General features: G+C 43.6%; 1 protein-coding gene across 12 annotated transcripts in view; it reads left to right on the forward strand.

Moving 5' to 3' along the window:
* Positions 1–17,301, forward strand: part of TTBK1 (tau tubulin kinase 1) — a 77,106-nt gene that overhangs the window by 23,737 nt on the left and 36,068 nt on the right. For 11 of the 12 annotated variants that reach the window (XM_061475149.1, XM_061475146.1, XM_061475137.1 and 8 more), the window contains 6 exons: positions 3,144–3,217; positions 3,715–3,855; positions 5,059–5,163; positions 14,672–14,737; positions 16,130–16,222; positions 16,639–16,764. In XM_061475149.1, the coding sequence (XP_061331133.1) occupies positions 3,144–3,217; positions 3,715–3,855; positions 5,059–5,163; positions 14,672–14,737; positions 16,130–16,222; positions 16,639–16,764 (605 nt within the window). Of the gene's footprint in view, positions 1–3,143; positions 3,218–3,714; positions 3,856–5,058; positions 5,164–10,584; positions 10,654–14,671; positions 14,738–16,129; positions 16,223–16,638; positions 16,765–17,301 lie in introns of those variants that run through there. The other variant, XM_061475150.1, reaches the window with a different exon arrangement.

The following is a 17,301-nucleotide window of genomic DNA, read 5'->3' on the forward strand; positions in this document are numbered from 1 at the left end:
TCTGCCACAGCTTTTGAGGTCCTTGGCATGGGCTCTCTCAGCATCAGTTTGCCTTTCCAGTGGCAGCCTTAGTTGTACAAATAGTAATCCAGTATCCCTGATTAAATCCGGTGGGTTATTTGCTCCACCTTTGCTCCACCTTTATGGGCTGCTGCAGAGAGGGATGTGGAAACCATCTGCACATGTGAAACCAGGTACTGTGTCTGCTCTAGGTGCTCACCTGGGGCTGTGTGATGCCCAGCAGCAAATGCTTGAATTCAGAAATATTTTCCCTGTCCTTGAGGGTTCTCTCTCAGAGCACTCTGAAGGCTTATGAGACCTGGATAGTGCAAAAAGCTCTCATATGAGTCGTACAGTCCAGATGCCTTCTGGTCCGCAGGCTCCCCAGAATACAGATGTGGCCGCAGCATTCAGTTTCCTTGGCTGGGATTCTCCTTGGAACAGTCAGATGAAAAGGGCAGGTTAGTTTGGTGCTGGGCACTGCTCTGTGTCACTGTGGTGGCAGTTTTGCCCTGGTGTGAGGCCCCGTGTGCCTGCCTTTGACCTCACTCACAGCCGGACGCTCCTTGGCTCTCCGTAGCGTGTCACTCGCTCTGTCAAGGCGGCTTTTCAGCGGAACCAATCTCATTGCGTAGGACTCTGATTAATTTTATTCTGCAGTGCAGAGATCTTCTGCATATTGAGTAGCTGTGCAAGATGCAGCCTGGTCACAGGCACTGTTGGGGTTTGAGTACCTGACTTTATTACAGCAGATAGGGAGGTAGGGCTGTGTTGCTTGGTCTCCTTTACTGCCGGGGGTTGGAAAGGGAAGGATTTCCTGCCAAAATAAGGGAAGAAAAGGGATCTTGCTTGGTTTTTTTTTTCTCATTTGCCAGTCCTAGTCTCTTCTTTTTGCTTATGTGAGTTTTTCACGTTCAAGTGGTGCCTTAACTCTCTATGGTTCAATTTGTTACTTTTGTAGACGTGTTTTATGTGTCTCTTGTATTTTGCTGCTTGATGTAACTATCTGGAAAGCAGGGTCATTTACCCTTGGCAGGTTTTTAGGCTGTCACAGAATGGCAGATTCAGACACTTGATGCAGCTCTGCCTAGCTCTGCATTTTTCCATGTGGAAGAATCAAATGAACTGTCATTTTGGGCCACATGTTTTCTGCGTCAGCTGTGATGTCAAGGGAAAGGTGAGGATTTAAAACACACTTTTCTTCGAGGTTGGGTTGAATTTTTGCTCCTTCAGTATTCTGCCTTGCCCTGTGTGGGATCTATTATCAGCTGCTCATCTTAAATATTTTAGTGGGCTTGGGAAAGGAGATGAGGAACCATGCCATGCAAGGCCAGGCAGCTTTACCTTTTACTGTTTGATTAGAAGGTGACAACCAGTCTTTTGTTGTTATGCCCATTAGATCATTAATTTATTTAGTCCATTCATTTACTACAGAAGCACTAGCACAGTTGATTAAATACTAGTTAACTACAGTCAGATAATGTCGTTATTTAAGCCTTTACTTCCAGCACAGAATTTGTTTTCTTTCATGTTCAAAACTCCTTGTCTCCAGCTGGGTTGACAAGTCCCTGAAGTCAGCTAGTTTGTCTGGCCAGAGGTAAAACTAACTGCAAAGGAAAGAAAACTGTATGCAGGTCAGCTTTGCCAAGCTACAGACACTGTTTCCAAGCAAGTTGGATAATGATAACTCTCATCTCATTTTCTAGTCCTGATGGATCATCTATTTCTTTAGACTGTTTGTAAAGAAGTGAGTCCAGTATCTGTGATAAGCTGATAAACCTGATTCTGATGTGGACAGGCAAGAGGATAGCTGTATAATGTACATTGCATCTCTAATGTAGGAGTATGAAAAATAGACACAGCTTCCCAAATGCTGGTGAAAGCAGTAGTGTAGCTGGTTGTCCACAACTGTGCATATTACAGAGACCCTGGCAGTGCCAAGTGCTCACTATGGACTTGGGCTTTTCCTCTGCAGCTTTCTTCAGGGTTGAGCTGCTGGGCGGCTGTGCCATGGTGGTTATTTTTGACCACCAGTATTCTGTTGGGTTTGGTACTTCCTGTATTAACTGAATAAAAAGAACTTTGACTGATTCTAGAAATAAGCTGAGTTTGTGATTAGAGGGGTCAGAGGCTACTGCTGACGTGAGAGGCAGGCCTTGAAGAAAATGAGTGCCTGACATGGATAGATCGAGGGGATGATTTGGGCTGGGAGTGGCAGCTCTGGATGTCTCTAGTACAACCTCCTGCTCCAAGGAATAGATCAGACTCTTATAGGCAGTGCCGTTACTGTATATCTTTGTGTTCCTCCTTTTTTAATTGTAAAACTGGGAAGTATCAAACAATAAGCTTTGGTTGGAAAACTAATTAAAATCACCATTGCTCAAGTGCTGCAAAGACATACAGGGCAAAGTTCTGCAATGATACTCGCCCCCTTTCCTGCTTAGAAACCCCACCAGGAACCGCAGTCAGGATCTGAAACCCCAGCCTCTGCTCCCCCTGCATTTTGTAACACAGAGAATGACCATGGAGCACTACCTGAGTGTTGTGGGGTGGCTGATTGGTTTTGATTTTGCCCGACTAGATGTAATTCATAGCTCTAGCACCATGCCAGAACTCAACATGCAACTGCCCAGGTTTATTTCCTCCTTTTATTATGAAATTGCTTTAATGGGTCCATGGAGGTTTTTTCCATAAGCATATTTCTTTTCCATATGCTTCTGACTATTAAAATCGGGGTTTGTCCATGCTGATGTAGGCTTAGTTTAGTTGTTGCAGGGTATGCAGTACTGGCAGGCAAATGTAGTAGTGCTACCACACAGGGATGGTGGTGGCTGTGGCGGTGTTGCCTGCATGCAGTGGTGGTATAAACTGCACTTCGTCACACTCTCACTTGTGCCCTCTGTCAGTTTGAGGATTTGAGAATCCCTGACACAGATTTCCGCTCATGGCTATTTCACAGACGGTTTTCTTGATCAGTGGTGTTACTTTCCTGAGCTACGAGACTGGGAAGTAGAAATAAAATCAGTCTGTTCTGCAGAAATCCCTGCCTGATGCCTCTTGCAGTTACAAGCCCTTGATCAGAAACCACCTTTCCAACAATCATGACCACATCTTCCATTCTGTGTGTTTCTGTTTCCTTTCAGGGAAAGATCATGTTTGCAGATTTATTGGCTGTGGAAGGAATGAAAAATTTAATTACGTGGTCATGCAGCTTCAGGTGAGTTCTGGGCTTCCCCTCAGCCCCCATCCTATGGAGATGGCATCACAGTGAAGGATTCACAGTGACAGCAGACAGCCAAGCACTGGTGTAGAGACTTCGTTGTACAGAGAAAGTGGGTGGAATGGGAGACAGTGAGACTGGGGCGGGGGGGGGGGGGGGGTGGTGTTGCTGTGATACCCTCCCTTGGGATAGCTCCACTTGTCAGGATGTGCTAAGATATTTCACAATACACAGTTTGAGGCAGTGCTGTCCATGCCATGCCTGTTTCCCAAACAGTATGTCAGCTGATTTCCCAGTGTAATGGTCTGGTATCTTTTTATGAGTCAACACAGCAGTTGAAAGTTAAAATGAAGCATTGGAAGATCTTGTACAGGAAATAAAGCAGACATAAAGTGTCTGAGGAGCGTTTCTGCTTTTTGGGGGGGATGCACGTTAGAACTTGGAGCTGTGAAATGCTGTGTGTGATGGTTTAAGTGTCTTATTGATTGTTTCAGGGCCGGAATCTGGCAGATCTCAGGAGGAGTCAGCCTCGAGGGACTTTCACACTGAGCACCACGCTGCGATTAGGCAAACAGATTCTGGAATCAATAGAAGCCATTCACTCTGTGGGATTCCTGCATCGAGACATCAAGCCTGTATGTTGGTTTGGAAATTTGGGGTTTGCTTGTGTCTGTCTGTTCTGCTTGAGCCAAAGGCAGTCTGAGTATGGGCAGATCTCAGTGGAGGCACTTAGTTCTTACACACTCACACTGTCTGACACATTGGCTGTTTTCTGCAAGTACAGACTAGTAATATAGTATTGTCATTCCTTTAAGTGCATAGAAAACTAGTTAGTATGGGCAGAGGCTGCTCCGTGGTGGCTTAGTAGCTGTCAGTCATACTTGTACCAGTTAAGATCACATAACGAAGCAATCTAATTCCAAACAATCATTTGGAGTCCAACCATTTATTCCTATAAAAGGGGTTCAGAAACGATGTCTTGCTCTGTGACCCATCACTTGAATAAATGCTGTTTCATGTATTTGACTGAGCTAAATAATCCTCTTAATCTTTTCTGAGCAATTGCCAAAAAAACTGGAGCAGAGGTTCCAGTGTCAGAAACACAGCCACGATGGTGGGCATCTGCCTTGGTGAGGCACAGTAATTCCAACTCACATTGTAGGAGCCAGTCTTCTTCCAGCTCTTCACTATTTGACTTCAACACTTGTTGTTCCCTAAGACCACCCTCCTTCCAGCAAAATCATTTGCTGCTTTTAAAATCAGATGGGTTTGGCTGGTCAGATTCAGGTGAAAGTCAGTCATTAATGTAACTGCCCACAAATCCTTTATGGTAAAAGATATGTTTAAGATGGGGAGTTAAAAAAGAGCTGCTCTATTTGCTTCTTAGTTTATTTACTAAGAACCAAACCAAGTGATTTTTAGTTGTCTGAACATTTAGATCAGTTGAGGTAATGCAGTATAGTGGATGGAGATTCTGGGGGTTATGGCAGCATAAAGCATGCTGGCAGCTGAATGATCAGAAGTATTTGTCTGCAGTAACTCCAGCCTGGTATTCATGCGATGGAGCTCTCACTTTTTCTTGTAGCAGCTGAAATTTAGTTAAGCTAATGTGAAATTTAGTTACTTTGAAACTCCACAGTCATTTGTTTGCAAAGTTAACCTCTTAACATGGCAGCGATTGGCTAATCAGGAGTTTAAGATGCATCTTGAAATTCTTCTCTTTGACTTGTGTTTCCACCAGAGGCATGTGGGGCTATGTGACAAAGTTTTGTTATTAAATGGTCACTCTTACTCGGATTTCTGGTATTAAACTGATTTGGTTTTCTTTCTTTATCTAGTCCAATTTTGCCATGGGCCGCTTGCCTTCAACGTACAGGAAGTGCTACATGTTAGACTTTGGTCTGGCCCGTCAGTATACCAACACCACTGGTGAAGTCCGGCCAGTAAGTATATTTGAAGTAATTTTTTTCCACTTCTGCAGCTGCTTAGGCGTGGAAAGCTTTGGGATTGTGTTTGGTTTGTGGTGGTTCTGCTCAGTCATTCTATTTGACTGCATTTTCTGCAAGGTGAGATGCAGCACATACCTTCAGCTGAGTTGAGAATCTAAGAAGGGGATGCTTGGTGTTGTCTTACAAGGCATTTGGCTTTGTTTTTTTCTTTTCAAATAAGATAATAATGTTTTCCACAGGCTTGCAATACTTCTTGAGTACATAATGGCCAAGCAAAGAGGGTGAGCCCAGTGCTGGCCGTGTAACTTTTGTATTGCCAGAGGACTGCTCTAGTTGAGTCCTTTGTGATCTGGGGAACAAGGTTGGTGTGTTCTTAAAGCTTTTTATGACAAAATAAAAATGCTGGAAGTTAGAGGCTGACTTGGTCTCTGAGGCTGAGCTCACTGTGAACTGCAACCTGTAATGCTTTTCCAGCCTTCCCTGGCTTTGGTTTTGTGTACATTGCTCCCTGACAAGATTTCTTAGCAGGCGGATTTCAGTGTGCCTGCTTGGAGGGGAGGTAAGGGCAGAGGGCATAATTGCAGCACATGACATGTGGTGTTATCTTTATCAGCACTGTGTTATGTGGGGTCACCCATAAGGATACATTAAGCTTCAGGTGCTCTAGGTATCATTTAGAGCATTCCTAGATTGATTTTGGAACGCAGCTCAAGCAGGGAGGGCTAAAAGCAATCTCTGTGTTTATCATCCTAAGCCTGTACCTTTGGGGTCTGCGCATCTTTTCCATCTGCAAGATAACTGTTGTTCTGGAAAACATGGACAATGTGAGAGCTAAATTCAGAGATTCTGTAGCACAGGATATGACTGGGGAGGGGGAAGAAAGCAAAGATCAGTGAACAGGTTCTGTGTCTTTTTTTCTTTTTATCTCCCCCCCCCCCCATCTTTTCAGTTGGACATTAAAAGCCTTTTCTTTTTAGCTGTAGATGGGAGCAGCTCCAAAGCTTGTGTTTACATCTTAAGGAGAAACACACCATGTACTACCGGTCTTCCTTGTTCATGCTGTTGAGTTTAAGGATAACCCTCCTCCACACTGCCCTTTGCAAAATGCAGCCCCACTCCTTTCCTCTTTCTGCAGTTAGAATTCTAGCCCACTATGGGTTGAAACAGTGTTTCTGCAAAATTTCTACATTGCTTCAGTGAAGCAATGAGTACATGTGTATTTCAAGTCCTGTTGTTTGATCAGTGTTTTGTCTTGACAATGAAAGAAGCCAGTTGTTATAGATGTCTCTTCTTTTGGATCCTCTTTTTTTTCTTCTTTTCTCCCAGTAAAATTACTTTGCTTTTATTTTGCTACATCCTTAGACAATACTCCCAGGCCCTGGTTTTGGAAAAGCACTCCATCCAGCCTTGATGTATTTCAGGGCAAAAGACTTCTGTGTATCTTGCAGGCTGTGTCCTGCCTGGGTTGGTGTGGGTGAGGTGGGGTTTGGTTAGGATGCAGGGCTCTGAGAAGGTTGGTCTTAATGCTGGTTGCTTGCTTGCCACAGATGAGTCTTGTGGAAGAACTAGTAACACATAATCTTGTCTTGAAAAAAGACAAAAGGATCCCCAGAGGGGTGGGAGCAATAATAAAAAAATAACAAAAAATACTGAATTCAGTTCCTTTGTTTCATTTTTTTAATTATTATTATTTAAGGAACTTTATCATTTATTTCACCAAAGAGTATTTCAAGCCAGTAGGCAGTCTTATGTCTCCATTCTCTTTCAGTTTCTTTATCCATGAAGAGCCATAGAATCCCAGACTGGTTTGGGTTGGAAGGGACTTTAAAGCTCATCCAGTTCCAATCCCCTGCTATGGGCAGGAACACCTGGACCATGGTAATGTAGGGCAGGTTTGGGACCATAACTCCTTGATCATTACCGGTCTTTATTCAGGCCTGCCAGTTGTGTCCTGAACATGCAGTACAGACAGCTTTATTCTTTCCCTCTGCCTGCGACACCCTGCTTTCAGAGACATGTTCCCTGTGGCTCCACAAATAGCAATTGAAAATGGTCCAGCATTTAGCAGCTTGGTCTTGATTATTTATTTGGAAACAGAGGCGAAGCCATGTTTTTCCTGGAGCCTCTCTCCTGTTGCAGGAGCTGACACTGGGCTGTTCTGCTCAGCCAGCATCTTTTTCGCTTAGTCAGCTGCAGCCCATTGATCAGCTCTTGATCTCCTCGTGGCTCCAACTGCAGTGCAGCACTTTGCAGCGCTGTGCTGAAGGCACCGCTCAGCTGTGAGGGCGGCTCTGTGAGTCAGGGAGCAGAAGGAAGATGCTGTAGGCAGGACAGGGCATAGCCTGTTCAGACGAGCGTGATGAAGGCTGCAGAAATGTGTCAGCTAACTGAGAAAAAGGTATTTCTTTTCCACAATATATGCCTTGTGTTAAAAATAAACCTTGCTGCAGTGAACAAGGTATTAGAAGAGGAGAGTGTGATATGTGATACGTTTCTCTACGAAGTAGTTTTCCCCCCAGTGGAAAACGAGCTGTAAAATAACATAAAGGATATGAACTCCTGTATCGTAAGAACCCAAATGTTCAAACATAGAAGCCCAGAAGCTTTTACACTTGCTTAGTACTTGAAATATATGTAAAGCTGTAAAGTTATGTTGGAGATGATCATTTTGCAGTCATATAAATGGATCTGTGGAGCTATAGTACTCTGCTTAAGAAGAGATCATTTTTGTCCTGGGCTTCATATAGTTAAAAGGTAATTGAAGAAAAGGCTGAAAACACAGCAGTCACATAGGTTTAGCAGAGATGGGGAAAGGGAACAAAATGGACCTTTGTCTTTAAAAATATCTCACATTTAATATATTTACAGAAATGCCATTTCTGTGGGAATGGGTCAGTTATAAAACAGATTGTGGAAATTACATAAAGGTTCTTGCTGTTACTTTTATTGTTGGTGCAGCAAATTTGGACTTGAGAAGGGAGTTCATGTTCCAGTTTAAAACACCGCAACTACAGAAAGGCAGTGCAGTTGACATTAAATGTATGTAAAGCAGGCTAGCTGATGGGTTTTGAAATCTCTTAGCAAGCAGGGACTCTTGTATCTTGTTACAACTAGTTGTTTCTCTACTTTTCCTCCCCTGGTTCAGTGAGGGTGACCTCCGATCATCCACATCAGGTTGTTGGTGGTTTGATTTTATGTAGCAGGTCTCTGATTAGAGCTCTTGTGCTGTAGGGGTGAGGGAAACAGAAGGAAATCTCAGGCTCAAATCCCATATATACCTGCAGGGAACTGTGAACGCATTTTCCATTTCCAAGTGCTTTTGCTGCCAAGCTGCAGGGGGGATCTATCTGGATGTATCATTCCTTCTGGTCAGTGCTGTTGCACTTGAAGCGTTGATTATTTTTCCCATGGGACTGCAGACAAAGGAACAGGAAACTATTATTATGTCTGGTGGTAAGGGAACAGGGACTTCACCCGCTGGGCAAGTGAATGTTGAATTGGATTGCAGGTTAGGTCTCCCCTCAGTCAGGTAAGTGTATTTGCTGCCAGGTTGCAGAGTGCCTATGTTTCTCTCTCTTTTGAATAAATACTCAATTATTCTGTGCAAAAGGGGTCCGTGCCAGCAGGGATGCTCTTAGACTTGCATCTCAAAGCACCTTGTGGTGTAGGGGTGAGGTTGTGCTCTAGAAGGAGGGTGGTGTGGTTTTCATTTCTGTGCGAGGGGTGGAGAGATTTGAACTTAGCTCTGCTGCATCCTGGTGGTTGCCACAACTCTCTCTTGTCTTGCTGTTACTAGAAAAGGGTCATCTTCTTCACCTGACTCCGGGAAAGCATTATGAGCTGTAAATCCCCAAAGAAATGTGATTAACACTTTACAACAGTCCAAAATACTTCAATTTCAGTGGTCCCTCAGCTCTGTGATACAGCTCATGAGGAACTTCTCTTCCTTATTCAGCATTCGCCATGCTTTCCGTAGAGACATTCAGTACTGTATGTTCCCCAGTGGGACCATGCCTGTAAGAAACAAGTGCAGCTCTGCGGCCAAAATGCTCTTGTTAAAAATTGGATAATAATTGAATAATAGGGTTACAGCTGGAATAAGCCTTTTAGTAAGGAAAAATGCTCATTATTAGCCATGTTTCTAATGTGAGAAAGGCATCCTCATCTCCAGTGCAGGTTCTGGAGCAGGCATTGCATGATGAGGTGGTTCGTGTTTGCTGTCTGGAAACACAAAATTATTACCCTGGTCTCTTCTGATGATAAAATCCATTGGTAATTTTGATTCTCCTGAAGTAAAGAAGGGAAGGTGTCATTTTAACTCATCTCCTTCAGGTCTTTTGCTTTGAAAAGAATAGTAGGAGACTGTCTCAGAACTGAAGTCAGTGCAAAATCTACAGAGTTCCTGGAACTTGCTCATTTTTAGGGAAGAGGAATAGTAAGACTCAGAAGAAACACCACTGAGCTGATTGCTCCAGATTGGTTGGTTTCTGTTGGTATCTGTGTCTCCCAGCTGAGATCTTTCCTCAGTTTACTGAATTGAGTTTTAAGGCTGTATAATACATAATACTAGCTCTTGCCTCTGATCAGTGTGGCCCTCATGTTTTCACACTGTGCAGTTTACATCTTAAGATACAGTGACTGCTCATGTGGCCTAAAAGCGGCACTGACTTTCATTCTGCTCTCTTTCAAACTGCCATATAATCATAGAATCAGATTGGTTTGGGTTGGAAGGGACCTTAAAGTTCATCCAGTTCCAACCCCCTGCCACCAGCAGGGACACCTTCCACTAGAGCAGGTTGCTCCAAGCCCTGTCCAATGTGGCCTTGAACGCTGCCAGGGATGGGGCAGCCACAGCTTCTCTGGGCACCCTGTGCCAGGGCCTCAGCACCCTCACAGGGAAGAATTTCTCCCTAATGTCTCATCTCAATCTCCCCTCTGTCAGGTTAAAGCCATTCCCCCTTGTCCTGTCCCTACAGGCCCTTGTCAGAAGCCCGTCTCCAGATTTCTTGTTGCCCCCAGATAACTTTAGGAAGGGAAATCACAGTAGGATCATACAACTGGTGTGTGGTTAGGATGTATGCATCTCCTCTCAGCTTGGGGTTTTTATACTGTTAGGTGTGATCTGTGAGCAGGGGGAAATCGTCTCTAGAGGGACCCCTTTCACCACTTGACAACACTCACACACCACAGGCTCACCCAAAGCCTGGGATCTAGATGAAGCTAAATTCAGCATGGACCAACAGCCCTGGGGAGGATGCTGGGAGATGGCAACAGCTACACAGGAGACCCAGGTTTCTGGAGGGATACAATATTGAATCGTTTTTTAATTCATTTCTGTTTAATTTTTTTCTCATTTTGTTGTTTTTTATCATGTTTTTCTTTGGGTTTCTCTCTGTTTTACAGTTCTTTTGGGCTCTTCTTTTGAGGCTGTGTTTGATGCGTTGGCTTCCCATCCGCTGCTCGTAACCATCTCTGCTATGAGTTGTGAGTGAGCCATCACCATGCTTCTGGGTTTTCATTTTGTTTTGTGCTTTTGTTATATACCAAAGTCCGAATGACACCTGGTTTTCTTTTTTCCCCTCATGATATGTTTGTCTTTCAGCAGGATCGTGACAGCCACCTAAATGTGCTGCAGAGGCATAGAACACTTGGGATGCTGCCTGAGGGGCTGGCAGGCATTTGGGTGGTGCCCAGGGACTGTGGTTTTGTCACTTCTGTTGTTGCAGAGGCCAGGGGAGGGGAGTTCTGTCCTCTTACAGTTTTGGCTCCAGCTTCCTCTAAGTCCTTTCTGACTCCCCGTTGGGATAAAACACTAAAAGTGCTGCTGTTTAAATTAGTGTAAAACGCATTTAAGAGGTGCAGAATTTGCCTTCACAGAAGAGGTGGAAATGCATATCCCTGCGTCTCCTCCATGAGCCTGGTGGAAGCAGAAGATTGCTAGAAGTCACAGAGATAACTTTCTCTTAGTGCAGTTAAAGCTTCCTTTCACTTTTCCTTCTTATCACAATTTTTCCAATGGGTCATTTCAATCCAAGATGTATCTCCAAACGCTCACCATGATCTGTGGCATTTCCTCTCTCCCGTTACCACCTTCTCTTCGATCTGCGCTCTCTTCTCATTTTCTTACTGCTGGAAATCCTTTCCCTGTTTCCTGGAGAGGTGGGTCAGTAACCTTAGATGACAGCAGGCCTGCCAGTGGCAAAGGTGGTGGATCTCATGGGGTGTTTGTACCTCAGGCTTCCAGACGTTGGGGGAGAACCAGCAGATACATTCCATGAGGATAAATACCACAGGCATAAGAAACAGCAGGAGGAAAATACTGACATCCAAGCATAAGTTTTTAAGCTGGAAACTGGGACATCCAAAATACCAATCTAGGAAACACTGAGAGATGAGGAAAGATTCAGATTAATGAGGAAATATGAGCACTCCTGGCATAAAGGGAGCATATCTTGGAAAGACATTTCCCATGAATCGTAAGGGTTGACACTTAAAATACAGATGATCATGAGTGGAGAATGATGAAAAGCTGATGAGTGCCAAAGGGCACAGTTTGGAACAATGCATCTACTTCCTATAGGATTTTATTACCTAATTCTGCCTTTGTCTGTGAGGTAGCGTTTATTGCTAATGTACTAAAAGAAACGCAGAGTGTAATTCTTGCTCTGTGGTAGTGATCTAACACATTCTCCCAAGCTAAAACTCATTTTAAACCAAGCTTCTAACAGTGCAATATACTTCATATCTTGATCATCTTCCTAACAGCACTGTATAATAAATTACTTTAGCTTTGTGCTGCACACAATCTGAATGCAGGATTAGATGCACTTTACCCCAAGTACCGGTTTTGATGGCAGTACTGATGTGGAAAAATGAAAGAAAAATCCTGTATGGTTTTAAGTTGTATTTCAGTTTATTACTTTCTTACAATCTGAGGGATTCAAATAGGTTGGGTTAAATATTATTCCATACTCTGAAGTTCCTAACTTCTGCACTTTCAGTTCTGTGTCAAATGTGGACTGATCTGGACAGCAAGGATGCTTTATCTAGGCTCTTTTTCCATTGCTGGACAATGCAGTGGTGGCATGAAATTTATTAACTGGAAGAAATGAAGCATGTAAAGAAATCATCTGGAAAATTAATGTTGATGAGTTCAGAAAAGAAGTCAATAACAGTTGGGTAGGCATCATGTCCTACAATAGAAGCTCAGACAGGAGCTGTTTGTTTGGATGGAAAACAAAGTATCTCCATAGCCATGGAAATATTTGATTGCCATGATCAGTGACACAGTCAGCAAGCATGACTGACTGCCTTGTGACTGCCTGGGCAGTCAGATATGGTTAAAAGAGGTGAAACCTTTATGAGAAGATGCTGTTCACACAGCATCTGCCTGGTTTATTGAAAGCTCTAAACGTCCTGTCAGATAAATTGCATAGTCTTGCTCAGCTGCAGTGAGGTACCCTACGAGAGAAGACTGGGGAGAGCCCCTTATCCTCAGCTGCAGGACTGGCTTGGTGAAGTGTCCTGTGTTGGCTGTGGGACATGCTCAGTTAAAAGATGGCTGGGCTTCTGGCTTGCTTCTAAAAGAGGAGGGGAATACATTTGCAAGCTGCTTAGAGTTGGTTTCAGAATAGATCTAATTAAAGACTGTAGAGATAGCCTGTCTGCCAGAAATAGTGAGTATTGATCTAAAAAGGTTTTCAGAGACATTGCCAACCGTGCTGAAACCAGCACATGTGGTACTGGCCTCAGGATATACACAGCTGATAACCGAAGACCCTGAAATAGGGAAAGAACATGAAAGGCAAACTCCCATGGACTGCAAACACTGAACAATGTTTGTTCTGAAAGCGTCAGGGGTTACATATTAGAATTGCTCATAATACACTCGTGGCCCATGGAAAGTATCCAAACACACTGTCTTCTGCTTGTAATGGGAAAGAGGAATGTCCTCTTGCTTTTGAATATGTAGAGGACATTTACAGTGATGCCGACTCTAACAGATGTACTCCACTGGCCAGCATTCTGCTTTTCAGGAGCTCACATCAGTGAAATCACAGTCATTTGTCAGTAGGAATCCTAAATATGTGCTCCAGGAGGGATGAGGTTCATGGATCATGAATAGAATATCTTGACTATTACCTGCTGCTGAATAAGTAGCTTATAGTTCAAGCTGGAGTACTGCAAGATTAAAGGCTGCATTAAGTGCATGGGGTATGCATATGGGTTCTCCTCATGGAGTGTTTGGTTAGCATAAAGGAGCTGTAAAACAGATGTAATTCTTTTTTGCTTGGAGTCACTACAGAGAGCTGCATTATGCGCCATTCAGGAGTGTGCTAGTAGCATGGTATGGTGAACTTGCTTAAAAACCATTTTCTTTTTTCTGAGAGTACTGAAAGAGCAACTTGCCTGTATGCAGCTGAAGTGACTGAATTGTATGTATTTAAACTGATAGAAGGGTGCCTTAGAATAAAACTGCAGAGCTTTAGGCTTAGTTCTGGAAGCATAGGCACAGATAAAAGAACAGACATGGACCAACTGACCCAAGTGGGACAAGTTACCTAGTTAGGGTAGTTACTAATGTGCTCAGATTCTTGCTAGAGTAGGATCTTTATTATGAGTCCCTTTAGTTCTTTGCCCATGCTTAGCCCAGTGGTGGCTGGGCCTGACCCCAGTTTTGCCACATGAATTTTGAAAGCACTGCTGTTAACGCTGGTGCTTCTTAGCTAAGATGGAAGGATTTTGTGGATGTCTTTATTTAAAAAGCATATTTTTTTTCAGAACAATGACATCTTCAGTAAAGGAACTCATATGGTATGATGTTCTTGTGGAAGCAGCAATGGAAAGAGTTGGAAGTGTTACTCAGCCCCCAGAACAGAGAAAGCCTCCAGCACAGAGGAACAGTCGCAGAAGCACTGCCTTCTTCCCAAGGCTGCTATATCAAGCTGAGAATGGAAGGAACAGGAGAGTCAGACAAAGCAAAAATAGATACCTGGTTTAGAATATACAGGGAAGAACTCTGAAAGTTGGAGGTTCTTGATTTGAGTCTCACAGAGGATCTTGACAGCAGTGCCATCAAATGCCTATGGCTCTGTGTCAGAGTAGGGATCCTTGTTCCTGTCCCAACCAGGCTGCCCTCAGACTTTGCTCAGCTCATGTTATTCCCAACTCCGTTTTGCACTTGCACTTCTTTTATCCGCTTTTCCCTTAATCTGGAATTTAAAAAGGAAAATACAATCTCAGATCATGTTCTTAGCTCTGTGCCTAGGCTCTTACTGTTCTAATCTATCACTGTCACCACCTTGCCCTCTCTGTAAAATCAGCCTTTCTAGAAACGCACAATTGGAGAATGCTGGCTGCTAGAGCAGATGGAGGCAAGTAGGAGCTTTTTATTCCTTGGGTGCATATGAAATAGCAGTATAGAGGAGGAGTTCTCAGGAATTAGCTGCACAGGGGGGTTAGTAATCTGCTCTGTCCCTGAGATGTTTCTCGTCTCCTTCAGCCCCGCAACGTCGCTGGTTTTCGAGGAACGGTCCGCTACGCCTCGGTGAACGCACACAAAAACCGAGTGAGTATTTGGGGTTATAAGGAGCTAACAGCAAAGCTGTTTCTCCTCAGAAACCTGTTTTCAGGAGCAGAGGAGTAAGAGGTGCGAGTTCTGGTTTGTTCCTTTTACAGAATTTAGTATATCGGATGATTTCCATGAGGTGGTCAAGGCTGTTGGCTGTAAAATCAACGTTACGATTCAGTTATTGGATCCTCTCTAGATAGCAGCCTGAATAATTGCATTATCAGACACTTCAAGGGGAAAAAAAAACAAACCGCACTAAAGCAGAAGCCAGGTTAAGTGCCCGGCTGCTTTCTGCTAGTTTCTAGCAGAACTTGGCTGTGAATTACCAGGTGCCAGGTCCCCAGATCCGTTCTCCACCTGGAATACGTAACATTAACATCATGCCATCAGGTGAAGGGCCACATAGTGAAAGCTAGATTTATATTTCCCTGAAAATATCCACTATTTACCCAGTGTCTGGCCTGTTTAATTCTAAACACTTCCAGAAGTCTCATTCAACATTCTTCTCAAAACACTTACTCATCCTGTTTGTTCAGTTTATATTTCTGTGTAGACAATAAACAGGAAGTTCTCTGGTTCTGTAGCTAAGTGCTTGCAAGATGGAAACTCGGCCTTCCTGACTTACCTCAGGTTTCCAGCCTCATTTGGGATGACTCTATAGGATGACCTGTGATACAGGAGAAGGTTTCAAGTTTTTTTAGGGAAAGAAGTTCTTGGCTGCAGAACATAGAAAGTGTGATGTGTGGAGGGCAGTTGAACGCCATCATGAATTCATTTTGTTTCCTGAGAGACAGTGAGAAACTTGAGGTACCATTTTTGGAAGAGCTGAATAGTGGCAGCTGTAGCTGGCATCAGCTGAAGGTATATTTAGACACAAAAATGGCTGTATAATGCATGCTATTCTGAGAAATCACATTCTAGACATAGGATGTTGCGCACCAAAAATCACTTCATGTACTTTGACGATTTCAGCCTTAATCCCTGTGTTTCAATTTCCCATTTGCTGAAGACTTTCTACACAGTTTGGGGTTTTGTTGGTTTGGGGTTTGTTTTCCTTAATCTGGGTTATTTCACATCCCATTAATAAATATTCCCTGTTGTACACTCAGTGAGGGAGAGTCCTGTGGAAAACTTGGGCTTTGCTGCATAGATAAAAAACTTTTCACAACAAACAAATGAGGTTATTCAGGTGATTTTATTGACATTGCCAAGTTTAATAAATGCTTGGGTTTGCATCTTTAGTCTTTAATCTGGCTTTTTTAATCACTGAATGGGAAGTATGACTTCTCTTCCTGCTTTTTAAAATGAGGTAGCTCATCTGGCGAGCACAACCGGACTCCTGAGCAGCAGGGAACTTTGCTCCTCAGTCTTCATCTCTCTCTTCTCCAGGAGATGGGTAGACATGATGATCTGTGGTCCCTCTTTTACATGTTGGTGGAGTTCGCAGTTGGTCAGCTTCCATGGAGGAAGATCAAAGATAAGGTAGGAAACCTCACCTCTGTGCTTATGATAGGCTGCTACATGTTTATTATCATGACTCTTTATCATTCCTCTTGCAGCTAAGTGCAGCTTTTTGCTAAAGGAAAGCCAGAGCCTGCTTTTCATCAGATACCACTGCAGGATGCTAACCTGCTTTTGTGTGTTCTGATGCACAGTGTAGAGCTTGTCTTACTTGGAGTAGCTAAGTACTTTCTTACACATGTTGTTAATCCCATTTGGTCAGGTAACTTTGACTGTTCTCAAAAAGCAAACGATAAAAGTGGAAAGGCTGACAAATAACAGGAGAGATGTGTAGACACAGTGCTCAGTCTAAGAACAGGCAGTGTTCCAGGAATGATAAGACTGTATGAATATGAAGCAATAGAAGAGATTTTGACTCTGAGATATCTTTTTTCCAGGAGCAGGTTGGCATGATAAAAGAAAAGTATGAACACCGAATGCTGCTAAAACACATGCCTTCAGAGTTCCACCTTTTTCTGGATCATATTGCAAGCCTAGACTACTTCACCAAGCCAGACTATCAGGTAGGAACTTTCGTTTGTTACCACTGTGATATGTGGCACTGTGGATTGGCATTTGGATTTTCTAACGTTTCCATGCACGTGTTTATATCTGTCTGAGGAATATCTTTCCTAGGACCAGGAGCAAAAGATTGGACAGTATAGTTCCTCAACAGCTCAAAAGTTTTTTTCTTCTCTTTCCACCAGCCTGTCCAGAATAATCCCATACTCCAGACCAGAAAGCACCAGAGTACTTTTGACTTTCATTAAAACACAAAAGTCTTGAGATACTCTAAATGTAACAGAATTTTAGCACAGCTTGCCAAATGCAAAGAGCCTATGCGACCAGCTCAACGGTCATAGAATCAATAAATCCCAGACTGGTTTGTGTTGGAAGGGACCTTAAAACTCACCCAGTTTCAACCCCCTGCCACAGGCAGGGACGCCTTCCACTAGAGCAGGTTGCTCCATGCCCAGTCCAACCTGGCCTTGAACACTGCCGGGGATGGCGCAGCCACAGCTTCTCTGGGCACCCTGTGCCAGGGCCTCACCACCCTCACA

This window comes from Pezoporus flaviventris, unplaced genomic scaffold (genome assembly GCF_033815535.1).
Source record: "Pezoporus flaviventris isolate CSIRO_AGI_PZ_B2104156 unplaced genomic scaffold, CSIRO_AGI_Pfla_v1 ptg000083l, whole genome shotgun sequence".
Lineage (NCBI taxonomy): Eukaryota > Metazoa > Chordata > Aves > Psittaciformes > Psittacidae > Pezoporus > Pezoporus flaviventris.